The following is a 24,214-nucleotide window of genomic DNA, read 5'->3' on the forward strand; positions in this document are numbered from 1 at the left end:
AGCGGCAGTCATAAAAAAATAAATAATTATGCAGAGACAGTCGACAAGAAAGCGGCATAAAAAGTGTGACTTACAAAGTGTGTTTACAGTGTTCAGCAAAAATGGTGAAAGCATTGTAAAGATAAATATTATTTTATAGAAAATGAAATTATGAAGATAAACATGAGAAAAAGTGTTTAGTGGGGAATAACAAAATATTATACCATAAATATCCATATATTTTGACTTATATCACGTTTCGGTAAATACACAAATGGGTTATTCCGTTTACTCTACTAATGCAACAGCTGTGATCCATTTATCTGCCCAGAGCAACAGGTGTATAAGCCCATAGATAATCCCCTCCGCCCAACCCATTTGTGTACATAATGCACCTCATATTTGCCCGGGCCAAATACACAGATTCCGCCGAGTTAATGTCGCATTAAGATGGCAATCCCCGACTCGGAAACCACATATATTCTGCCCCTGAAGTCGGGATCTGGGATGCGGGAGGTGGTCAGGAGATGGAGGGGCTGCAGAGATGGGGCAGATAAATTTTCATGTTGTCACACCTTGCAACTTGCATGCCACATAAATATATTTCCACCTCGAGCCGCCGAAAGGTGACACTGTCTGCATTTTTGTGCACCCCGGTCTCCTTTTTTACGTACTGGGGTGGGGTAAATAAAGATATCACCAGGTAGCACCACTCGATTTCGTATTCATGGGTATCCCCCGGAACCCCCGAAGCAGCTTCCTCGCACCTTTCAGCGGATTGAAAGTGAAATATTATTGAATGCCGCCAGAGAAAGAGGATGGGTCCTTCTCGGAACTGGCCGCATTTAATTTATTGGGAATATTTGATGTTTGATTTTGTTGGCTGCCCCATCCTTCTTCTCTTATCACCTTGGCATTGACATTTTATTTTTGGCAGACATTGCACTTTCGGATTGGAGTTGAAATACGAAAAATGCGAAAATAAATAAAGGAGAGGGAAATGTCGCTGAAATATTTGCTTATCAACAGAAAGCGAACTTCGCCTCTGCCAAAATATTGGTATTGTGCAACAGATGTGATATATAAGGATGGGGATGGGGTTACGATGAGATAAGTGTAGCTCGAACCCATAAAAATGAAATTTAGGTGGTAAATATGGACATTTTTTTAATCCAAATGGTTTTTTCAGCCATTTTAAAAATGTAAATACCATTTAATTTTGTAGTTACCTCCAACTAATTTAACTAAGAAAGTATATTATATTTTATATTTCTTGCGACAGTTACAAAATTTAAATAGTAATTATTTTTTAGTTATGCAAACATTTCCTTTATATTATTATCTATAACTTATTACTTCAACTTATTGTATTGTACTTTAATAAACGCCTTAAAAAAAATTTCCAGAAATCATTTCATTTAATTTCCTATAGAATATGGTGATTTTCTTAAGTGTAAATATACAAAACCCCAAATAAAAACAGCTTTAATTGGTATTAATTGAAAAATGGGCTATCATTTTTCCCCCTGCCGATCCTTAATCATATCCTTCTGAGATCCACTTAACCGGCGAGCAACCGATTAACAAGAAGTCCAATCTACGTAGAAATCAATTAGCAACTGCCGGTTTGCGGGCCAGAAAAGTGAAAATCCGGAGCAGACAGCATAATGCCACCCAGGAGCTGTCAATGGAAGTGGAGGGGACCACACAACTGGCCGAGGAGGAGGAGCAAATGAAGCCTGGTCACGCACAGGGGATGGACAAAGAGATAGAGATCCCTGTTCCCAGCTCGAATATGGAATTATTCAAATGCAGCCACAACATATAAATTCAAGTTAATCCGCACAGCTGGATGTCAGTTCCCCGGAGGCGAGCCAGCGGATCTGGTTAGTGGGGATCTATATGGTAGAGCCACGTTTATAACGCGAGCAAGGACTCAAAGCTGCCTGCCCGTTGATGGGCGCCAGCTTTTAATCATTATTAATTATCCCAGCCGAGGGTGAGGGAGTATAAATCACTTGTGCTGGCGCTGCACCATTTCCAGTGGGAGGAGCGGCTAATCTATTTCCAGCCAACTTGCAAAACGCTGAGAAATGCGGCTAATTACAGGGAAGGCAGTCAGGCATCAACAATTCATTTATTTCAACGTGAAATGGGAATGGTGCAATTAATTATTGTATAGAGATGGCTCTGCTGCGATCAGTCAGACCCGTTTTCATCGAAGCCCTCGATGGCTTGCATCTGAGGCCCATCGGAGAACTCTTTCTCCTCAGCTTTGTAGATGACGCACAGGTCCAAGTAGTCATTCCCGTTCAACTTGAGTAAGTCCCTAACTAGCTGCTCAGCTTCACTAAGTTTCAAGTCCTGCCTCCAGTGTTCCAGCAAATAGGACAGAATGTCATCTTCCTCGGTGCCCCTGACTGCATACATCACTTTACGCGATCCCTTACTCGACTTCAAGCTGTAGATGTGGAGGCCACTGCCGTCCTGACCAGCTGTTAGAGTATACACGGAATCCTCGTCCTTGTACTTCCAGCTCAGCATGTCCTGCACTTGGTCCACCGTAATTGTTTGTCCTAGATCTCGGGTTATGTATTCAACCTGGGCACACACTTGTAGGATTTTATCGCGATTGTTGGCGGATCGTGGGGCACACAAGCTGTGGATTGAAGGTAAAGATATTATAAATAATAAATATTTAATTTTAGGGATTAATAATATGATCAAGGTTTAAGTAAATAAAAAAAAAATGATATCATATATAATCTTGTTATATATTCTTAAATCTAGTAAGTATTTAAATATTTTTAGCTACGATTAAAATATGTCTTTAAGTAATAGATACTACCCACTACAAGAAAGTTTTAAGTCCAATATTTGATAATATATATATAAAATAATCTCACAAGATGCTGTCATCCAGGTGGTAGAGTAGATGATCCCTCGAATTGGTGGCCAGTACCAAGCCCTCATCACAGGCTAGACCCACCATGTTGCCATGGTTAAAATATCTGCGGGAATAAACATAAGAACAATAATTCAATCAAATATCGAATTCCAAACACAAACTTACGTTTTGAAATCTGACATTTTGCAGAAGTGATCCACGAGAAGCGTTCAAGCTGAAGTGCCAGTTAAGTGATCTGAAATAAACCGAAAAGTGAGATTACCAACTTGAAACGTGACCAAGGTCCAAGCAACGACCTCGAAAATTTGCTAAATTGGATTAAGGCAAAAATAGTGTCAGCGCCTGCGAAAAAAACGCAGAAAAACCTGTGTGGCCCAAAAGCGTGGATAACCATTGTCTGGAAGTAAGCGATATTGGCAGACCGAGGCTATCTGTCACCTACACTTGATGGCGTATCATCAGAAGACCCAGAAGATAATGATGATGGGGTTCCACCAACTGGTTCGCATTGACCAAGAATATCATCTATGCAGCGACTTCTGAGGCAGCTGCACCTGCTCCTCGAGGGAACTGGCCCTAAAAATAGACCCAACCAGTTGGCGGAGTCAAGACCAGAAGGCCTCGTAATCGCAGACACGGGAGATATTTTAACGAGCCCCATCAATTTTAAGCGACACTGTCCGCACAACCTTGTAATCGATGTGTTAATTAGCTTAGCCCAGGGACAGGGATTAACTAACCTGGAGTCCGAATGGATTACACTCTATTCCGCGTCAATTTACAACGAGATTCTGGATCTGAATGACGTTTGGTCATAATTAAGAGCCTACTTGATTGCGACTTAAAACAGGGCTAGCAACTTCTAAAGGGAGTTACCATTCATATGAATATAAAACTGACAGGGGTGATATGTATACTTTGATTAACGCATGATTTAATGTTTAATCTACAAAGTGTCATCAATTGTTTAAAAATACTCAATACTGTTAAATGAAAAAGGCTCATCAAGCGAATTATAACCTCATAAAATGTTTACTATTAATTAAATAAAAAAAACTTTTAAGGTAATTAACACATGCTAAAAATGTTTAATAAAAAAACTTTCAAGGTAATTAACACGTGCTAAAAAGTTTATTAATGGGAGTAAATATGGTCATAATCTATGGGTGTTAGTTCAATCAATTTTAATAATCACTAGCTGTCAGATATTTTTAAAGCCCCTCCCAATGATGCTCCTTCAGTTTCGACCCGATATCATTTTCCCATTTGACAAAATAATAATCGCGTGTGTGTCTCTCTTGACTTCCCCCTACATTATCATTATTATTATTATTGGTACTCGTCTGCATGTCTGGAATTTAATTTTTTCTGGCATTTACAAAACACTTCAACCCGTTTTGACAAGAGCCGGCGATGACAGCAATTACCATACGATTTGCATGACGTTTATGTTTATTTTCGCTTTGTATTCTCCTCCTCGACTGTCGTGAATATTTTGCCCCAGCCATTGTGTTCTTTTGGCCCCCAGTCGAAAGCGAAAAAATAAAAAAGAACGAACCTGCAAGTGCTCAGGTTGATTTCGATTTTGACAGCTGCCTGACTCACTCGGTTGGTCGCATTTTCGTTGGATTCGCATTTCATTAGCTCGTTATGGACCACCTACGGCCAACGCTGACAGACGACTGACTGAGCCCCCCCTTCCTCAGATCCCCGCCCATGGTTTTGGCCATTTGGCAGACCCACAGCGAAGCAATTAAGCCGCCTGGCATCGAAAACAATCCCAACCAATGGGGCAATTTAAGGTATTTACAAAAGCGTAAAAAGGTAAAGAAAACAAGGCTGGCTCCTCCCAATCAAAACAAGACGAAAACCACTCGAGGCCCTCTCCGAAATGTCAATCGTCCAAGTTAAAACTTAAGACCGTATGCGAAAAAGGCAGCCTCACCGAAGAAACAGTCCCTACTACCTGCCCTTAAAGTCGTATCATTCAGTTTTTCAAGCAGGCAGCAAAGCACAAAGGTTTAAAAAGAATAGGGCTTCTATCTCGTCGGGATATGATAAGTAAAATAATTTAAAGTATTACAAAAAGTTATAACACGAGAGTTAAGCAAGCAATTATGTTTATTACAGTTTTGATGGAATAGGTGGAAAGTTCAAAATACAAGATGTACATATTTTGAAATTAATGTTTCAGGAAATACAATTTTTATTAGTTTTGATGGAATGAGTGAAAAGTACAAATTACCTCATCACTTAATAATTAAAAACACATGTTTTTGTGAATCAAAAATCTTTGAAAATTAGTACAGCCTTTTAAGAATCAGAAAAAGGTTAAACGGAAGTTTACTGAATGATTTTTTGAGAATTGAATTCTTATGAGGATGTTATAAATGCTTTTAAAGTGTATGATTATTTTTTGGCCTTTGCCTCAGCTTTGGCATCATCCTCGTCGTCATCGTCCTGTCCCTGGATCTTGAAGTAGCACATGGAGAAGGTATCCTTGCCAGTGGACACAATTCGCACCCAATCGCGCAGGCTGTGCTTCTTGAGATAGCGCTTGGTCAGGTACTTGAAGTACCTCTTCGAGAAGTGCACACCGCTGTGGATGACCAACGTAGAGTTCTTGACCCTCTCGAAGGTCACCAGGTCGTTCAGCTGGTTGATCTTGCTCTTCACCTTGAGGTGGGTCTTCAAATACTTCTCCAAGTCGGCGACATCCAGAATCAAGTCCTCGGCCACGCAGTCGCAATCGATGACGAAGCGTTCCCAGACCTTCTTTTTGGGCAACTTTTTTCCGCGCAACACATTCTTCGGGCGTTTCGACTTGGGCTTTGGTTTGGTCAGGGCAGCAGTCTTTTTTCCAGTAATTTCAGGATCTGCTTCCGCTTTGGGTGCTACAACTTCCTTCTTTTCAGCGAGTTTCTTGGGCGGTTCAACGGGGGATGCCTTTTTGGGAGCTGGAGCTCCAGCTTTCTTTGCCGGAGGTGCTGACCTCTTTGTATTGGGCACCGGTACCGAGGGTTCCGAAGCTGCTCCTGACTTCTTTCCAGAAGATTCGGCTGCTTTTTTGGCCGAAGAGGCTTTTTCAAGGTTCTTTTTAGCCGTCTCATTCATGGCCAACTCCATTTTCTTTAGAGCCACGGCTGGAGCCTTGGCTACTTTTTTCGAAGAGGCTTTTTCAAGGTTCTTTTTAGCCGTCTCATTCATGGCCAACTCCATATTCTTTAGAGCCACGGCTGGAGCCTTGGCTACTTTTTTCGAAGACACTACAGGGGCAGAAGATTTCGCAGGAGCTGCGGTCTCTGCAGTGGCCACCTTAGGTTGGCCTTTCTTCGCCGGCTCTGCGGCCTTCGATTTGGCCTTGGGGGCGTTCTTTTTTCCAGTCGGCTGATTCATTTCTGCGTAAAAATTATTGTTACCTTTTGAACTGATCTTATTTTAGAACTTCTTACTTTATTTAATGAAAAAAAATTTTAATGAAAATATCTGAAAAACCAGGAGCACGTGACTTTCTTTGGAGGAATTTTTTAGGAAAAGGAATTTTTTAGTGTGGCCAAGAAGCTGTGTGCTTTTTTTGACCGTGTTTTGATGTTGCAAAAGGCTGCCAACTTGCTGGGCAGATAAGTCCCTAACGCGTGCCGGTTGCGACATTTGCTTATATTTTCAAAACTTATTACAACGTAAGTAAAATACGTAAGTGTGGCAAAACGTAAGTGTCAGTAAAAAAGCGAGATAGCTTCAGCGTGTCAGTGAAAAAGCGAGATGCAAGATGGAGAATGGAAGAAAGATTAGGAAAAGGATTAGAGTGGCCAAGTTCATTTAGACCTAGCTGTGTGCTTTTTTTTGACCAGTGTTGCCATCGATGGTTGTTTACGTAAATTGCGAATGGCAATTATTCGATTTCCCTTTGGCGGAATATTTGTAAAAACAGGAAAAATAAAGAAAAGGAGATTGTGGCGATGTTGACGCTCAGGTTTAACGCTGATTAATTGGCTCGAAATTATTATTACCACTTGTCGGCCAGGCATCAATTTGGCCTTGTTTGGCGTGTCGCCTCGAGTTCAGGTTCTGCAATTTGTAATTTTTATATTATACCTGCTCCCTTTTAAGCTGGTTTACTATAGGGTTTTGTACTTAAGTGAAATCGATTCAATCTTGAGGACACAGGTTCGAGATAAGTTACTTAAATTGGGAACTATAGGTGGCTTTACATTCTCACGAGGCCCCAGAGATAACTCACCTCTTCTAGACCCTTGAAAAATTGATTTCCAAAAGCCTGATTAAACTCTCATCACTTCCTTTTCTCTTTGTCTGCCAGTTCATTTATTTCCGAGTTGTACAAACATTTAGCTATCGCCTCAATATTTTTTAACCAAAAAGAAATCCCTAAATTGCATAACATATCGCTTTGCAACGAGCGCCATTTATCAAATTCAAATGAAAGAGTTGGCCACCAACTGGGATTTGGGATTGGGGATTGTGGGATGGGGATGCCACCTCCTATCGGCAGAAAAATAAAAACAAAAAAGTGCAAGGCAAAGTGAATTCCCGGGGAGCGTTTAATCAAAATTTACCGGCGAACGCGTTCGCTGACAATGAGAAATTGCAACAAATTCGCGCTACAGCGAAACCTTCTCTCTCCATCTGTCTCTTTCTGTCTCGGTGCAGCTGTCTCTTTCGCTCGCCACGGCCAAGAGCAAACAAGGCTTAAAAGGGGGCGGAAGTGGGGGTGGCAGAGTGTCGATAGCAGCGCAAACAAAGCGCCGCAGAAAGACCAAAGAAATGCTGCGATCACGTATACGCACCCCTGCCCACTTAAACTAAACCCCCCTCCAACCAGCCAACTTTAATACCCTTGAAGAGGGTGCTACTGTTTTGATGTCTTTTAAACTTTATAGCGATGTTGTACCCCTAGATATTAAGGATTGGGATTTTTGTTTGTTTTTCATATACTTGTGTTCTACATTTTCAACATGTTATTATCATATTACGTGACGTTAAAGCCTGTCATACATTTCTTATAAAGTAAGTAAAGAACCTATCACCAAATCTATCAACTAATTACTAACTTAAAACATCCTTTAATACTTAAGTTTTATAAGTTATTATTATTATTATAATATTATATGATATACAATATAGCCAGTTATTTTTAGTTGACGAACTTAAATGCCCCATGAAGCTTATTTTACCTTTACTTTTATATGTTAAAGCTCTTAAAAAAGATATTACAGTGCATTAAATCAATTTTATTAGGTCCTGCTAGAGTCGACTGAAAACCATAAATTCATATAATTTATAGGGAATTCAAAAAGTCAGCTCCGAATGACAGAACTCACCTTTCGGTTTCCCATCACTCCATGAAGCTCCTGCTGTTTGGATGCTACTCGATTTCCCTGCCGCCGACTGGATATTGTTTTCTGGCTTTGGGTTCTTTTTTCTTGGTTTTGTTTCGGTTGCGGATATGAAAAATGATGCCGAAACAATTTTTACAACCAAAAGCGCTCGCAGGCCTAACCTCTTTGCATCGTCCTCCTCGCGGATTCGGATATTCAGATATTCGGTATTCGGAGGCAGGTAAAAGCAAGTGGAGTCGAGCACTCGAAATTGATTGATGGGCCCGGCGATGGCGATGGGAAAACTGCACCGGTGGGCGTGACGCCTCCTCTTCCCCACCCCTTCCGTTACCCCTTCCGAACCCCTTCCGTACCCCTTCCAAAAGTGGGAGGAATGATCGGCGGAGTCGTGCGGCTTCTGGCCCGAAATCAATCTGGCTAAACGGTAGCAAATGGGCGGATGGAAAGCGGAAAATGGGATTGGCAGCGCGGAGGCGTTTTCAGCCTGGGAGTTTTGATCACCTTGACATCAGGTGGGCAGTGATCGTAGGAGGGTTTTCAGGAAGTGGAAGAGAGGGTGTAGCACAGTGAAGGGGCGGAAAATGCCTGTAAAATGATCTGATTTATGCCAGGAATTCACAGCGTGACAGTTAAAGTGTTCTATAATGTACCACTTAAAAATAAAATCAGTTGTTAAAAAACAATAATTATAAACATTCTATACTAAGCTATTATCTGCATTACTTATTTATGGGTTGATGGTACACATCTTAAATAACAAACAGTTATTTAAGAATAACTATTATTTATATTCCTTACTCAATTTTAAATACTTAATCTACCTGTTAAGGTTTTTATATAATACTTATTATCAGGAGAAAAAGCAGATGTCTACTAAATTGCTAGGATGATTGACGGATGATATCGGCATCTTAATTCAAACACATAAATATGAATCTTTCCCTATCCAAAAAAAGGGAATTGTAAAGATCAACCCAAATTGATATATTAAATATCAACAAAAACCAATCAAAGACCATTCGAACCGATTTTCCCCAGCTCCTAACACCTTTTATTGCCATAAATTTGCTGGCTTAGCCAAATTAATCAGGCTAATGAAATGCAAACCGCCAATTGAGATAGAAAATGCAAATCCAGCCTAGCAGACAAAGAGTTGCCAGTCTCCAAAGCCACAATATACGACTATAAAGTGCTCTAGTTGGCCAAAAAAGTAGAGGAAAAAACGATTACAAACTGACTCAACTCAACTCACAGAAAGACCAGGCCGAAATTGGAAATGTGCCAACTAAAATAAACAGTTATTGAGTTGACTGTTTGACACTTCCCGCTGCGATAGGCCAGGAAAATGGGAAATGGACACAACACCTGGTGGGTGACTGTTGCTGGGACTCCACTGCCCATTCCAACTGCAACTCAGTCTCCAGTCGCTCTATTAATTAAATTAAATTTCAATATAAATTCAAATGGGCAAAGCGTGCTCGCTTACGAGTTCTAATTGGGCAAGTGCGAGTCAATTAGACGGAGGGGGTCGGGAAAGCAGCGGGAAAACAACAAGAAAAGCGGAAAAGCCCGCCCATTGTGAGCCAGTAAGTCAGGATTTCAGAGGCAGGAGAATGCCCAGTGGCTTGCGGGTGGCGAGACCTAATTGTTTATTTATGGAAAGGCCTGCCTTTCGCAACTCTTTCCGAACGGGCCTCTGCCTCACATTTCATTAATCACGCAAATGCTTATCGCCTGACCGGCAGTAGGAGCTCCTTTTCCTCGAAGAGTTTTCCAGTCAAATCGTGGTCATAATTTGTCTGACTTGCTGGAAAAGCAATGCGAAATGCGCCTTGCATGACCAGGCCGAAACCCAGCCGAAACCCAAACCCAAACCCCTCATCACAATCATTCCGACTCCGCCTGCTGACCACTTCCGTGCCCGCCTGCATTTCTGTGGCCACCTCTGATTATGTGATGCTTCAATTCTGGGCCTGGCCAGGAAAAATGAAGGGATTTTGGGGCCAGAAGGGGGCAGAAATAATTCCACTAGTCGCCTAGTGTGTGAAAATTCTGTGGGAGGCTCTGAAGTGACGAGAAAATCTCGCCTGGGCTAGAAACATTCCTTTCGGCCAGACTGCATGAAGGTGTTAAGCGACCACTGAAAAACAGTAGTAAAAACTGTGGTAAACATAGTAATAAAGAATAATGGATTTTACATTACTTATTACCCTATATTACACCTATTAATTTACTTATTTAGAATATTTAATAATAATAGAAATAATAATAAAATTCAATAGCATTCATAATGACTTGGATATGATTTTTTTAAGACCCCTTCAAGAATGGGGTTTTTTAAGACATCCATTAAAACCTTACATGAGACGACTTAACCATGGAATATAATATTTGTTATAATTCATTGTTTGAAAATAGTACAGTTGTAATAATATCTGGAATTAAATATATTAATATTTAAGTGAACATAAATTTTAAATTTAAACATAAAAGATAGAGAAATTCTAAATTTTAAGGGAAAGCGATTAAAGATGACTATTTTTGACAGCACTTTTAATTTTTTATCTGCACTAGAAGGCCTCTTTTTTTAGAGGAAGCCATTCTGTTCCTTTTAGAATTTTCCCTGTTTTGTTTAGGGGCCCATTACAATCACTTAGCTTGATAGTGGCCCCCGGTCACATTGAACTCTGCTCTGGTCCACTCTCTAAATTAAGATATTATCAGATCTGCCAGTCGTAACTTATGTCATTTATGTCCACGATATCTTCGGACCCACCCACACTGTTCCTGTGCCATCTCTGTTCGAAAAAGATGGAGATTGCCCCAGGAACTGACTGGCCAGAAAAAGAAGAGAGCAGTCACCAGACAACCTGGCAGACACTGGGCTCCTTTTCGGCCATATTAGCAAGGCAAATTTCCCAAAAGGCGCAGGAAAAGCGCTCGAAAGAGCAGGCAGATGCGCCAACAAGTATGCAATACAATCTTGAAACTCGAATAACGGAAATAAAAATTATGAGCCTGGAATATTTTAGCGTTGGCAATTTGCATAAGAAAACCGTTACGAGAGCAAAGGAACTCCGGCCGGAGAAGTGGCCACAAGATTGGACGTTTTTTCGGGGGGTTTTGGATGGTATGGGGGTTACTGGGTCCTCGGAGCACGTGCCTAGTAGGCCACTCCCCCGAATGGCCGTGCACTTTATTGTTGTTTGGGCGTTGTAATTGATAAGTTAATTTACATTTTTATTGAATGGCCCAGGCAATTGTTGTGACTTGTCGTTGTGCTCTTTGTCACGAAGGTCAGGGCGCTTTGCATATTTCCCAGCCACCCACACACGCCCGTGTTCAGCATTTTCCCCATTTTCCCCTGCTTTTCCCATTTTCATGCATACCGAAATAAAAATGTTTTATATGCCTTGATCGTCTGTGGCCGGGTGAGTTAATAAAACGAATTTGTGGTTTATGTTCCTAGCAAGTCGGCCGTGTTTAATGCTCAATTGGGTGGAAAGTCTCGGCCAAATCCGAGAGGAACAATTGATAAATTTGCACAAACGAGTATATGTGTTGTGGTTAGTCATAAATCGAACACATCTGTTGTGAGAATCTAAATATTAAATGAGTTAAATTAAGTGCTCAATAAAACATGGCATACAAATTGGAGAAATTGCATGTTTTCCATTTTTATTTTCTACTGAGTGCATGAAAACCATACCAAATGGAGATGTGGAACATGTTTCTATTGTTCAACTTAAGAACATGTTTCCATTTATCCGTTGTGTCGAGGCTTGGAATTAAAATTATGACAAATAAAAATTAAACATTCATATGTTGTTAGGAAACTCAAAGCAATGTCTATTAAACAAGCTCAAAGATTGTTATATAAATTTGATATTCACACGGTAAATTTGTTATGTTTAATTTGAACCATTGAATTATGTAAATTTGATATTGAACAATGGTCTTTATTAGATTTCCTCATTTTGAAAAATCTATTAAATCGAAAGACACTGAAAATAGGAAATAATAATAGTTATTGTAAGATGAAACACCTAATACCCTTATTATAAGGTTAAGCTTATTGATATCATCAAAGCAATCATCTTATGATATCAATATCAAGTGTAATACGATTTTCTGTTAAATTCTCTTTGATGTGCTATTTGTTCTGGTGTTCCCTTACTATTCCACTCCTCCATAGAACTTTAAACCATTCCGTTTACAATTGTTATTAATTTAAATATTTACTCTCGCACGTTGAAATGGAATCCTTCAGCTTGCAATGCTTTCCCCGTTCGATGTTTGATTGTTTTTGCGCACTTCTTTTTCGCTGGGTCGAGTGCCTCTGCAAAGAATCGGGAATGCATATCCATTTCATGTTCCATCGCCCAGTCGTGCATGAAAAGTTAACGAGAATTGATGTTCCATGTATCGCCAAGGCAAAACAAAGCATAAATTTCTCTGAAGTCGCCCGTTGCCAGTTTTACATGCAGTTGCAGCCACAGTTTCTGTTGCTGCTGCTGCTGTGATGTTGCTGCTGCTCCTGTGATGTCGCTGCTGCTCCTGCCAACTTGCGACGAATGCAACTCTGTCGATATCGCACTGCCACCAAGTACATTGTTCAAATACACACACTCGCAGTCGGCGAAGGTCCCCCTATAGGTCCCCATATATGTCCCCCTATATGCCCTCCTATAGGTCCCCTCTATATATCCCCATCCCCATCCAAAACCCCCTCGCATTTGTTGTTTTTGCTTGGACGACGCGACGTTGCATAAATTTTCGGCCAACGAATTCAATTTGCGTAACGCATGCGGATGGGTCCCGAAATGGAAACGGGTTGAGAATGGATGGGGATTGCATTTGGGTTTGGAGGGTCGGAGTAAAATGGTCCCCGGGCTTCTTGGCCGAATTTACGCGTGCGACTTGTACTCTATATATATTTTAATTGTTGAAAAGTCCGCTGAAAAAGATTTTACATATTTTACTCTACTTTAAAAAACAATTTAAGCTATCATTCCCCCTAAATTAAAGACTGCCGCAGTCATTAATTAAATTATTTATGTGGAGCATATATATATTTATTTAGCAATTTAATACCTAAATAGCAAAACCGGTATAGATCAAAACCAATTTTTAGTGATGTATTAACACTTGGTCCAAGCCCACTTGATGCACTTGTCACATTGGCAACTCTGGTTGAAATAATTGTGGTGTATCTAATTATTCAATTAATTGTTTTTCCTTAAAAAGATACAGGGGCGTTTTATTGTCATATACTATTTCTTCCTGGTATATGATTAATCATAAAAAAATTACAATACATATGTTCTGAGATCTAAAACCCAGGGTAGGGTTGCCATACCACTTGGATGAACCCCAACTGATGCACTCGTCAGGCTGACAACTCTGGTCACGGGCCCAATCAGTGTCGCGTCTAATCCGGCTCCTCCTCCCTGAATCCCCATTCCAGCCAGGCCGAAACCAAAACCAAAGCCAAAGCCGAAACCCATGGCTGCATGCAAATCACCTCGTTGACTTGTGGCCACTGTGGGTGGGCAAACTGCCGCCAGGAGACTTAGACGTGTGGATCGCCATGCCCCTGTCTCCTCTGATTTGAGTTGATGAATTGCAGTTTTCAGCCGGCGACTGCCAAATGCGAAATGCGAAAAGCGAACTGCGGCCCCTTCTATTGGCACACGAACCGGGCTTGGAGCTCCAAGGAGTGGGTTAGGTTAGTCAAGTCGCCGATCTGGAGATGCAGCCCGCACAGAGATAATCGCTCTTGAGCTGATTACGTGGACAATGGACAAACAGGGAAAGGCGAAAGGAGAGCTCTTCAGCACAGCTGAGTGGGTCTGAGCCCAGGAGAAGATGCCCCCGAGGATGTGCTCACCCACATGTGGGATTGCTACTTGCGGTGACACCAAATGTAGCTCCATTTGGGTCTCTATCTGCTTTGAAACAGACGGGAAAATATGTGGCAAAACTTTTTACTGCACAGCAAAAAACACGGGTAAATTTAAGCGTATGAAGTTTACCATTGAATTTATAAAATAAATATTGAAAAAAAAAAAAATATAGAACAAACCGGTTACTTTACATGTTTATTTTAACCATGGAATAAAGTAATATTGATATTGAAAATTGCCTTTTATGAGTTTTTTCCTTCATACTCTGAAATCTATAAATTTTAAAAAAAGCTGCGAATTAAATATGATACTCTAAACCTTTTCAAGTACCACGGAATTTCGATCGAACAAGTATTATTCCTTAAAAAAAATTGTCTGATTTTAATGTTTTTCAAATAGTATTTATAAATCCTAATCATTTTAGTTCTGTTAAATTGTGATTGTCTTAAAAACCAACAGAGATATTTTTCCAAGTGATGTTCTCCTCAAAAAGTACATATATTCCACAGGAGAAGCCATAAATTCAGCAGGAAAGTGTGTCAATGGAATACGTCCATTATAAAGTGTCAAAATCCCAAAATATCCCGTGTACACATGACACACGCCAGTCAACGGCTTTCATCAAGTCGATTATACACAAATCTAGCCCTTCATCAATTTACGCTAAATTGAACCCGATATTTGTCCAACTCATTTCCATAATTTGGCATCAACAATTTATGCCATATTCTCGTATTCCGGGGCCGAAATGCAACTGTGCGGCCAAACAAAAGCTGCAAAACCCAATTAAATTCCAATCAGCCAGCCGCTCGGCTGCCTCAATTAGTCGCTCCGACCCAAATGGCAGTGGCCAATAGATTCGGATCCAGAATCGGAATGGGAATCGCTATCTGCAGATGTATCTGTATCTGTATCTGCATCTGTATCTGTATCGGTGGCAGCGGCAGTGGCTGCGTCAATTGAGCGCTAACAAAGATAAATGGCTGAAGCCACAAAATTGATTTGGTTGACAGATGAATTGCGGAGTCCGCTCATCCCCCTTTCCCCTTCCCCACCCCCTGCCTACCCCTTACCCCCTCCCCCCGCTGGATGTCAAATCTGCAACTGCAACAATAAGTGCAACACGATCTGCAAATGTTGCCGGTCAATGGGAATAAAATCAAAAGCATATTTCTCAATCATTCGTTTGAATGGTGGAAAATATTTCGAAATAAAATGGCAAATACAAGAAAAGGGGGCGTGGGCGGGGTAAGGGGCGTGGCTGCATCATTGGAATATCGAATGAAGCACTTAAATGCGTTTTCAGCCGACTCACAGGCTTCGATGCTGACCGGTTGCACTGTCAAATGCAATTACGCATACGCCATGGATGCCCGCTGCCATCAATGAGAATGAAAGGGGGGCGTGGGGGTGGAAAATCGAGGGGAAAATCGTGGCCCGAGGGGGGAAAACAGCGGCGAACGCTACTGCCAATTGACACTTTGACGCATAAATCAACTTTATTGTTTATTGATTTTTATGTTTGCCCGGCGTGTTTTTGTGTCATTTTATTAAATCTTTGTCTCCACAATCTGGGAACTCCACTCGTCCCCCCTCCGAATCTTCATTTCTGTTTGGCTGTTATTTATTTGAATTTATGCGATTTAAATGAAATTGGTCCATTGTTTGCCTCCGTGTTGGGCATCACTCAATGCAGTCAATGCATCAATACGTTGGAGCCATGGACATGTTCAACAATTCATAAATCGATTAAAGATGTTTTATTTTTCTGTTTTTGCGCACTGCACAATAAAAGCGAGAAATGTGGGCCAGGCAATAAATGTGAAAGGTTCTGGTCGGTTGTCCTACAAAAATCTTCTCAGTCGTTTTGAGTTTTGGGATTTGTGGTACAGGAAATTAAGAAATTTATACATCAAAATTGATTTAGCTAAGATGAGAGTTAAAATAAAATTCGTAGGTATATAATAACAAAACTAGTACAATCCCATGACAATATATATCTTCTTGTTATTATAAGTTAATACTATATACTCCTCCTTTTTATGCTACTCCTTTTCTAAGTCCGGTCCCTCAAAACTCCGAAAAATTCATTATGATAATCTTCCATCATCTACGATTACATCCCGCTCCCTCTGCGATGACGAATATCATTCACTTATTCAATCAAGGCACAACTGAAACGAATTCATGAGCCCGGCCAAAAAGTCAACCGGAAAAGCTTTTGAAATATAATGGGAATTCCGCAGAAACTTTTGCGCAGCGCAACTGTCAATGGCGAAAACTTAGTCCTGCCGAAAAACAGATATGGGGGTTATAGTTCCGGGGGAAGATGGGGGCCCACAGACCTAGACTCGACTGCCTTCCAAATTAAAATTTAAATGAGCTGCCGGCGGTGCCGCTTTCCATTCCCATCCCTCGCTGTTTTTCCGGCTCCCCTCGCAAACCCATCTCTGCATATTGACACGTGACAAAGTTGAGATGCCAATAAAATATAAAAAAAGCAGGGCTCCCGCCTTCGGCAATAGAATCGAATGACCTCCCCATTCCTTTGGCAAAACCTCCCGCCGATTTCCTAACTGAAGGCGTAAAATGTTCGAAACAATTTCAATAACCGTTTCCGGGTTTCGGGGAGGGGTTCCCAAAAGTGCTGGCGGAAAAGCTAATAGAAGATGCTACTGGAGCTGTCTGATGAGCGCCGAGTGAAATACTGAATTTAATTGAAAAACGCCTGGTGATGGAATCGATTTTGTTTTGTTTCTGTTTGAATATTGGTCCTCCGCTCGAGTTCTATTTGTAAACAGCCTGGGTAATTGAAAACGCCGCAGGTCTAAATAATTAATTGTGTTTTTCTATACAGATATATATAGAAACTGGGGTAACAAGCTGGAATGCCCAAGGATAAAGTTTTCAATCGAGCGAAACTATCACGAAATCCCGGCATTTCCAGGGGAAATCTGTTGTGCTAATATGACACAGCAACGCAGCTTTTCCAAACCCGGAAAAGCCACCTCCTTTCCACCTGGAAAACTAGTGGTTCCGCTCGCATGTTTTGGTTTTAATCTGCGACAGAGAGCATTAACTTTCCATCGCACACGGCACAGCACGTAAATTGCTTCACTTGGAGCTTCAGATGGCCCGAGGTCAGGACGATGATGTTGCAACCGGGAGACTTTTCCATCCCCTCCCCCTTTCTAGGGCAACCCCCAGCTGACAGGGGCTTAGAGTCCGTTTTCCGGGCGACATTTTATGAGCATTTTCCAAACCGAACGGGGAGAAGCTGGCTAACATGCTGGACATGTCAGCGAGCCATATTGAGGCTGGCTGTGAGCCACTTAGGACGTTGGGGGGAAGTTTAACGCCATTTTGGTGACAGGGCACAAAGTCCGGGCAGCATGATTGGGGCACAAAAATGGCATTTAAGGGATCCCGAAAAGAGGGTAGCTGGATTTGCCATTCAAAAGGCGAAGCAGGTCTACAACATATTTGGGTATAAAAAGACTTATCTTTTAAAAGTGAAGTATAATCTACTGTATTACAAATTATTAAATGTGTAACTAAAATAAAATATTCATTTAATAGGTATTTTTCGTAACTAAATCTATTTATATTAAAACTAATTTAATTATTTTATACACTCCTTATAACGAATAAAATTAAAATATCATAAGATCTCTTTTTTGCTTATAAATAAATCTACATTTTTCATAGATACTCGTTTGAAATTTGATAAAATCAATTATTTTAATAGTTACCATTAAATAGTATAAGAAAATATTTTTTATGTTATCCTTAAAAACATAAAAATCATATAGGTACCTTAAGAAAGTTAATAAGCAGTGTCCAGTACTTAATTTCACTATAGAAACGTGCGTTAAGAAGATTTCCAAATTACCAAAATTTGCTCTAAAATGCAACTGGCTTGGGTTTGTAATTTATTTGGTTTTAAGATACTTGAATAACTGAGCTTGGGGTACATTTTAAAGCATCTGAAAAGCAACCAAATTCCAACCCCAAACCAGACAGCAAAATGCTGTTAAGCTGTGAGATGGACTTCTGAGTTCATTTATTTTGCACTTGCTTAACTTTTTGACCAGTACTGGCACCTCAATAAAACAATTTAAAAGTCATCGTCGTCAGCGTTTGCACAGAAACCCCTGAAACAATTCTTGGCCCCAACTGCTGATTTTCTCCTGACCAAGTGAGCTGTCAGTATCTCCATTTATATTGTTGCACATTAGCTGCAGTCTGCAGATAGAGAGCTCCAGAAGAATTGGCCAGGAAGCCAGACACATGTGGCCCCACCGGCGGTCACAATGTCCAAATTAAGAGCTCAACTCAGCTCTGCTTTATACTTATGTTTAAAATTCCAATTTTCTTTTTTTTTTTTTGGAAGACGTCAGCCTATTTTTGCAGCAAATTGGGCAATCAAAAAGTTTGGCAAACAGGTAAATTGAAAAGAGAAGACAGGTTAAAAAACCTGGAATCCACATAATGCCATAAACCTGCTCGAATGATTGAATAATGGTAAATGAAATTTAAGCATTCAATTTTAATACATTTATTTAACCAACTTTGCAATGTTTTCCAAGGAAAAACAAAGCTGTTTTTAACTCAGAGCTATGAATATCTGATGGATGCAGTCACCTGTGCCAGCTGAAGTAGAGCCAAAAGTGTGAAAAAGAAATCACTAAGGGAGTAAGTAAGTAATTTCTTATTTCAGATTCTGTTTTTGCCAAAGTTGGGCAATTAGAGGAGCGCGCCAAATGGCCTCTGTAACTCAGTTGAGCTCAGCTCGGCTGAAAAGGCGCTAAAAAACACATTAAAATTAATTATGGGAAACACTCGACGCCATTTGCCAGATTTGGTGAGCAGTGGCTGCTGTATGACCATCATCTTTTTTGCCTCGCGCTTTTTGGCAACTAAAACGAAATGAATCCATATGTTTTTCCTGCCCGGCTTTTCCTAACACTCCGTCCTGCAAAAAGGGTCCCCCTTTCTCACTTCAAAGTTAATTATGTTGACATAGTCAGTTTCCGTAATTTCTTTCTTTGCAACCCTTTTATTAAAATGAGGGGCGGTTGCAGTATGAGCTCTCCTGTATTTTTTTGTATTTCTGCGACAGCCACGCCCCCCGGCGCCCCGGGTGGCCAGCGCCCCTCGCCCGCAGTTATTAAGAATTCATGCCACACCCAAAGTTCCACAAAGACGCCCACGGGTGGGTGGAAAATGGACGGGGAGGGTTGGGATCGGTCGACTGCCAAGTTACTCAAATTAATTAAGTTTCGCCTTTGCCAACATCGAGCATACGCCCCATTGCGCGACCGCCCACAATCAAGCCCACCTAGCACCCCAATTCCCCGAATCCCCTTTCCCCTTGCCCCATTTCCCATTTCCCAACCCCCTTCGCTGCAGGGTCTGCGGAGCTTTTAAATTTTTCAAGTGACATTCGCCAGACATTTTCCTCCATGTCTCATATTTTCTAACCGCAGTCGGCTTCAGCTCCAGCAGCGCCCCCTGCCGGCCAGGGCAGCCACTTTCAGAGGGGGGGCTCTACGAGTGTATGTGGGTGCCCTTTTTAAAATTTAAAATTAATTGCTTTGGCGCAGTTTTAATTATTAAAAAACTATTGATGGCACGGAAGTTGCACTTACAATGAGAAAAGGGAAACCCTAAAAAAACTGAACAGCGGACCAACTTTTCCACTCAGCACCACCCCATCAAAGTTGAGACTTTAAAAAGCTTTTTTCGAAGTTAAGCATCAACTGATGGATCGACAAAAGAGCAGTGGACAAACGGAGTGATACAGTCAAACTAATAAATATATTATTACCAACTGATATTATTATTATCTGCAACATTTTTTTATCAATTAGTTAATTAACGTTGTTGAAAAAAAAATAGCATCAAGTAACATGGAAAATATTTATCATAATGAAAAAGTAGTCCATTTAAGTGTCATATATTTATTAAGATTTATAAAAATTAAAAGTATGTTATTTATAAATACAATGATTGCAAAAATAACATATTTTCCTCACTATCTTTACTTAAGCCAATAATGTTGTTAATTTCGCTTTATTTATTTATTTTTTTCAAGGCCCTTAAAGGCTAAAAACAGAAGAAGACGTAGCCGCGCTTCAAATATTTTTTTCAACATTGTAACATATATACCAAACAGTAATATTTTAGTATTTGTTACCAAATAGTAATATTTCATAATTTGTTAGATATAATTCTATCCCAGTAATATTTAGTTTTAAGATAATATATAAAATAATATTGGAAAAGATATAGATGTATCCTAAATAAACTGTATATGTTTCCCATTTAATTTTCTTATTTAATTTGCGGTGCAGAAAATATAAAATCATCCTGGCATATAGTGGTTCCACAGTATTGGCAAATATTTTCCAGCCGAGTAGGACCTTATAGAGGCCCGACTGCCCCGGCGAACCGATAAGTCTCTGATGGCTTTGTTGTGTTCCGCGGCAGGCACGTTCCGCTGGTCTGGGCCGGCAATTAGCCGGGGATAAAATAAAATGAGTGCTTACTGCACTGACAACATTTAGCCAAATTAGCCGCTAAACACAGAAATAAAAAGCCAACATCAAGTCGGTTAATTGGGCAGCATCCATGTGGCCGAAATAAAACAGAAGAAACATCCAGGCGGGCGGCCATATTAGTGCCCGCGATGATGATGATGGTGGCAATTATACATGGGCCGAAAGGTGGGTGGGGTGGGGATTTCCCTGGCCGGGTTTTCCTTTTGGGTGGCTGCGTGTGGGTGTTGCTGTGGCACCACTTGGTCAACTGCACGTGCGGCTATCGCAAAGCCATACAACGTTGGCCAGCTGCAAAATTCAATTTGGCTATGCGCAAAAAATTAGCAACAATTTCCTAAAAATACAATGAGGCAGGCCTGTCCCGCGAACCCCCACCACCCACCTCCCATGGAAATCCCTCGTTTTCCCCACCTCTGCAATAACAAACAAGGCACGCAATATAATTGAGTGGATGCCAAAGTGTGGGTGACTCGGTGAGTGTGTGGTGGTGTGCGACAGAGAGGGGTATCCAGCGCAGAAAGAGACGGCAAAGGGTGCAGAGCAGCACGCGCTGTGGAAATGCGAAAATGGGCTTAGGTCAGTTGCCTGTATTTTCCTAGGCCGGGAAATTCACTCTCGATGACTAACGAAATTCAATTGGAAATGCTTGACAAGAATTAATGCTTATGAAATAAATGTATTTTTTAGAAATATTTTAAAAAGTGTTTCCTAAATACAATCGTTTATAAGGATTTTTAAACATTTCCCAAGACTTGACACTTTATCCATTTAAGTTATAAAGTAAGAGTGTATAAGTAAATGTGTATACTATCATATTAAAAAATGTTTAAGCAATATTATAAGCAAAACTTTATAAAATACCAATTTAAAATATTTACTTAGGCAGTTTAGTTATTCATTAACCTCAGCTTTAAAAGAGGAAAAATTAAAATGTACTTTTGAAAGCCCAATAAAATTATCATTAGGGCATTTTTGGCATCTCATTTTTTGGTAATCCTCGTTATCAATAGTAGCCATAAGTTTAGAAAGAACTGGAAGAATATGAGTGTATATATATTATGTTATTACCTTTTATAAGGCATAATTGCCTGTTTGATCTATAAAATAAATTTAAAAATATTTAAGTAAGAAATAAAATTCTTGGATAATGAGTTCATCTGACAATGGAGAGCGAAGGGCATACCGATAGTCGCTTTTGTTCGGTTATTGTTTCATTATTCCGCCCGTTCAAACGGCTCTCCATAGCTGGCCAATTTCAATTTTTGTTTTGCCTTTGTTTTAAACATTGTTGACGGCGCTGTTGTTGCCGTTGCAATTTCGAACATTTGTTAACGAATTTGTTTGCTTGTTGAACATTCTGAGCGTTCCGCACTTTTCGCATCGGGCATTGTTTGTTTGTCCGTTGTTGCACTGTTGCATTGTTGCAAGTGACGTGGCAGCAGAAATACCCTGTTCACTGCCACACCCACTCACACCCTCCGCCCCCTGGGGATTGCCTACGTGACGCGTTTAAAAAACAATCAATTTTAATTTCAATTTAAATTAGTTGCCGCCGTGCCCACCGCCCGCCCTTTTTGGCTTAATGCCCCTGCAATTCGCCATTAAATTATTTTTGCCCATTTATGCCACTGCCCTTTGCCACTTTTCGCGGCGACTGTAATGCAATTTAGCGCCGGCTGCCTCGCTCTATTGTTTAATTTCATTTATTACTAAATTCCGGCAAACAGTTGCGAAACTGAAAATGCAATAAATTTCACTTTAAAATGTTGCATGTTTTTGGAAACGCTTAACGACGAAGTTGTAAATCTACGAAATAAAAACTGAGCAAAACTAACATCTTGTTAAATTATTATTTCTGAAAATGTTCATTTATTATATATTTTTTTTTGGGCCATTGAATGTATATTATATAAATATTACGGTAAAGTTTTTTTTTTAATTTCCCAAAAAATTCTACACTTCCGAAACGCACTGTTTGTCAAATCTAAAAGCAAAACCTAGTTTTATTTGCATTTCAAATTGGATTTTGTTTCATTTCATTTCTAAATATTGCTCACCTCCGAACTTTTTCACATATTGCATTTGCAAATTACTAAGCATAAGCATATTAAAATTGCAAAAAGTAATAGTTTTTGTTTTTTCCAACATTTTTGTTTTAACAATTAAAAATGTGTGACTCGCTTTTACAATCGTTTCAATTTAATTTGGGATTAAAAAGCTAAACACGCGACGTCAAGAGATACATTTCTCGGATTTGCGGAGCAAACAAAACTCCAACTTTTATGTGGTGTCTAACTTTTGGTTAATCCCATCAGGGCCCGAACAGGTTTTTCCCCCACCCCAAACATATAATTTAGTTCGGGATTCGAGATCAAGTGTTGAGCTTAACCCGCAACCTAAATCAATCTGAGGCATTTGGGGAACTTCGGGGATTCCGGGATGCGAATGTATCTGCCGCTGGCGCTAAACTACTTAACAGCAAATTTTGCGTAATTTACGTCCTGGCCAGGGAGCAGATGGCATTCCTGTATCTGTATCCGAGGGATACATTCGCCTGGCAGCTGTGGCTGCAGCCGCAAACATGTGTTCCCTTAAGCAAGAAACAGATTTCTGGGAGGCGGGCTTTCAGTCCTGTGTTCTGGGTTAGGGGATAAATTATTGGGTGCGCCTTTTGGACTCCACCTCCTGTGTTCATCCCAAAGTATCTTTGTAGCCACACATCCCCACATCCTCGTACACATTTGCGTATCTGCGGTTGCGTGGTCTTAGCCAGAACCGAATCAAAGCATTTAATGGCGCTTTTAATCTTGTTAATCGCCCCTTTCTGGCCCGACTGAGATTTTCAGATAGTTTCGACCGCCGGATGCCTTGTTTATGTGGGCGTGGCCCGAGAAAATTGCCATGCTACGTAGCGGATATATAGTTAAGTTGTGATAAGCCCCAAAGGTTTAGCAGCCGGCAGTCGACTGGTCAGGCGAAGAAGCCCCCGAAATTGTTGCATACTTCCAGGCGTCTTTAAACGGAGCAACGGATCTGGACGAAAATAAAGAACTTTAACGTGGGTTAAGTCCAAGGGGAATAAAAGGAAATCATCTTATCCACTTTAGCGTCCGTCAAGGACAATTTTGACATGTTCAAATCCTTTTTGCACAGTCCTCTCCCTCACCCAATGAATATTATTTCTTTATGCAAATTTCCCCCGGAGCTGCCACTTGTTGGGTGCCAGGGAAACCAGGGAAAGGGAAGTCCTCCTTCGCCCATTTGCGTGATATTTTGTTGAGCAAGACAAATGATTTCCATTTAATTTATTTTCACTGCTCCGCTCGTTTTGCTTGGCTCGTGGCGGCAAAAGGATTTAGCTGAATAAATTATAGGTTGAAATTGTTACATCTTAGATGGGCAAAATGGGGGTATATAGTTGAAGACAAGTGCAAATAAAGTAAGGGCGCAAGCCGCTGACAAATGTTGGCCGAAAGTGGAAGCTCTTTGTGCAGCCAGCGA

At 40.6% G+C, this 24,214-nt stretch overlaps 2 protein-coding genes across 2 annotated transcripts; both read right to left on the bottom strand.

The window, feature by feature from the left end:
* Positions 1 to 2,101: 2,101 nt before the first annotated feature.
* Positions 2,102 to 3,759, bottom strand: yip3 (yippee interacting protein 3). The gene is made up of 4 exons (XM_017072770.4): positions 3,628 to 3,759; positions 3,053 to 3,122; positions 2,886 to 2,990; positions 2,102 to 2,638 (listed from the first exon to the last, which is right to left on the bottom strand). Exons 2-4 carry the CDS (start codon positions 3,067 to 3,069, stop codon positions 2,179 to 2,181), a joined length of 582 nt encoding a protein of 193 aa, XP_016928259.2. The 5' UTR covers positions 3,070 to 3,122; positions 3,628 to 3,759; the 3' UTR covers positions 2,102 to 2,178.
* Positions 3,760 to 5,061: 1,302 nt separating this feature from the next.
* RpL22-like (Ribosomal protein L22-like) lies at positions 5,062 to 6,462 on the bottom strand. Its single transcript, XM_017072585.4, has 2 exons — positions 6,340 to 6,462; positions 5,062 to 6,285 (listed from the first exon to the last, which is right to left on the bottom strand). Exon 2 carries the CDS (start codon positions 6,281 to 6,283, stop codon positions 5,297 to 5,299), a length of 987 nt encoding a protein of 328 aa, XP_016928074.3. The 5' UTR covers positions 6,284 to 6,285; positions 6,340 to 6,462; the 3' UTR covers positions 5,062 to 5,296.
* Positions 6,463 to 24,214: the final 17,752 nt, after the last annotated feature.

Source organism: Drosophila suzukii, chromosome 2R (genome assembly GCF_043229965.1).
Source record: "Drosophila suzukii chromosome 2R, CBGP_Dsuzu_IsoJpt1.0, whole genome shotgun sequence".
Classification (NCBI taxonomy): domain Eukaryota; kingdom Metazoa; phylum Arthropoda; class Insecta; order Diptera; family Drosophilidae; genus Drosophila; species Drosophila suzukii.

Bases quoted from the DNA above. Each gene is read 5' to 3' on its own strand.
- yip3 (XM_017072770.4), bottom strand. The intron at 2,639-2,885 runs GTGAGATTATTT...TTCAATCCACAG, and splicing joins CACCTGGATGACAGCATCTT to CTTGTGTGCCCCACGATCCG.
- RpL22-like (XM_017072585.4), bottom strand. From the start codon at position 6,283: ATGAATCAGCCGACTGGAAAAAAGAACGCCCCCAAGGCCAAATCGAAG.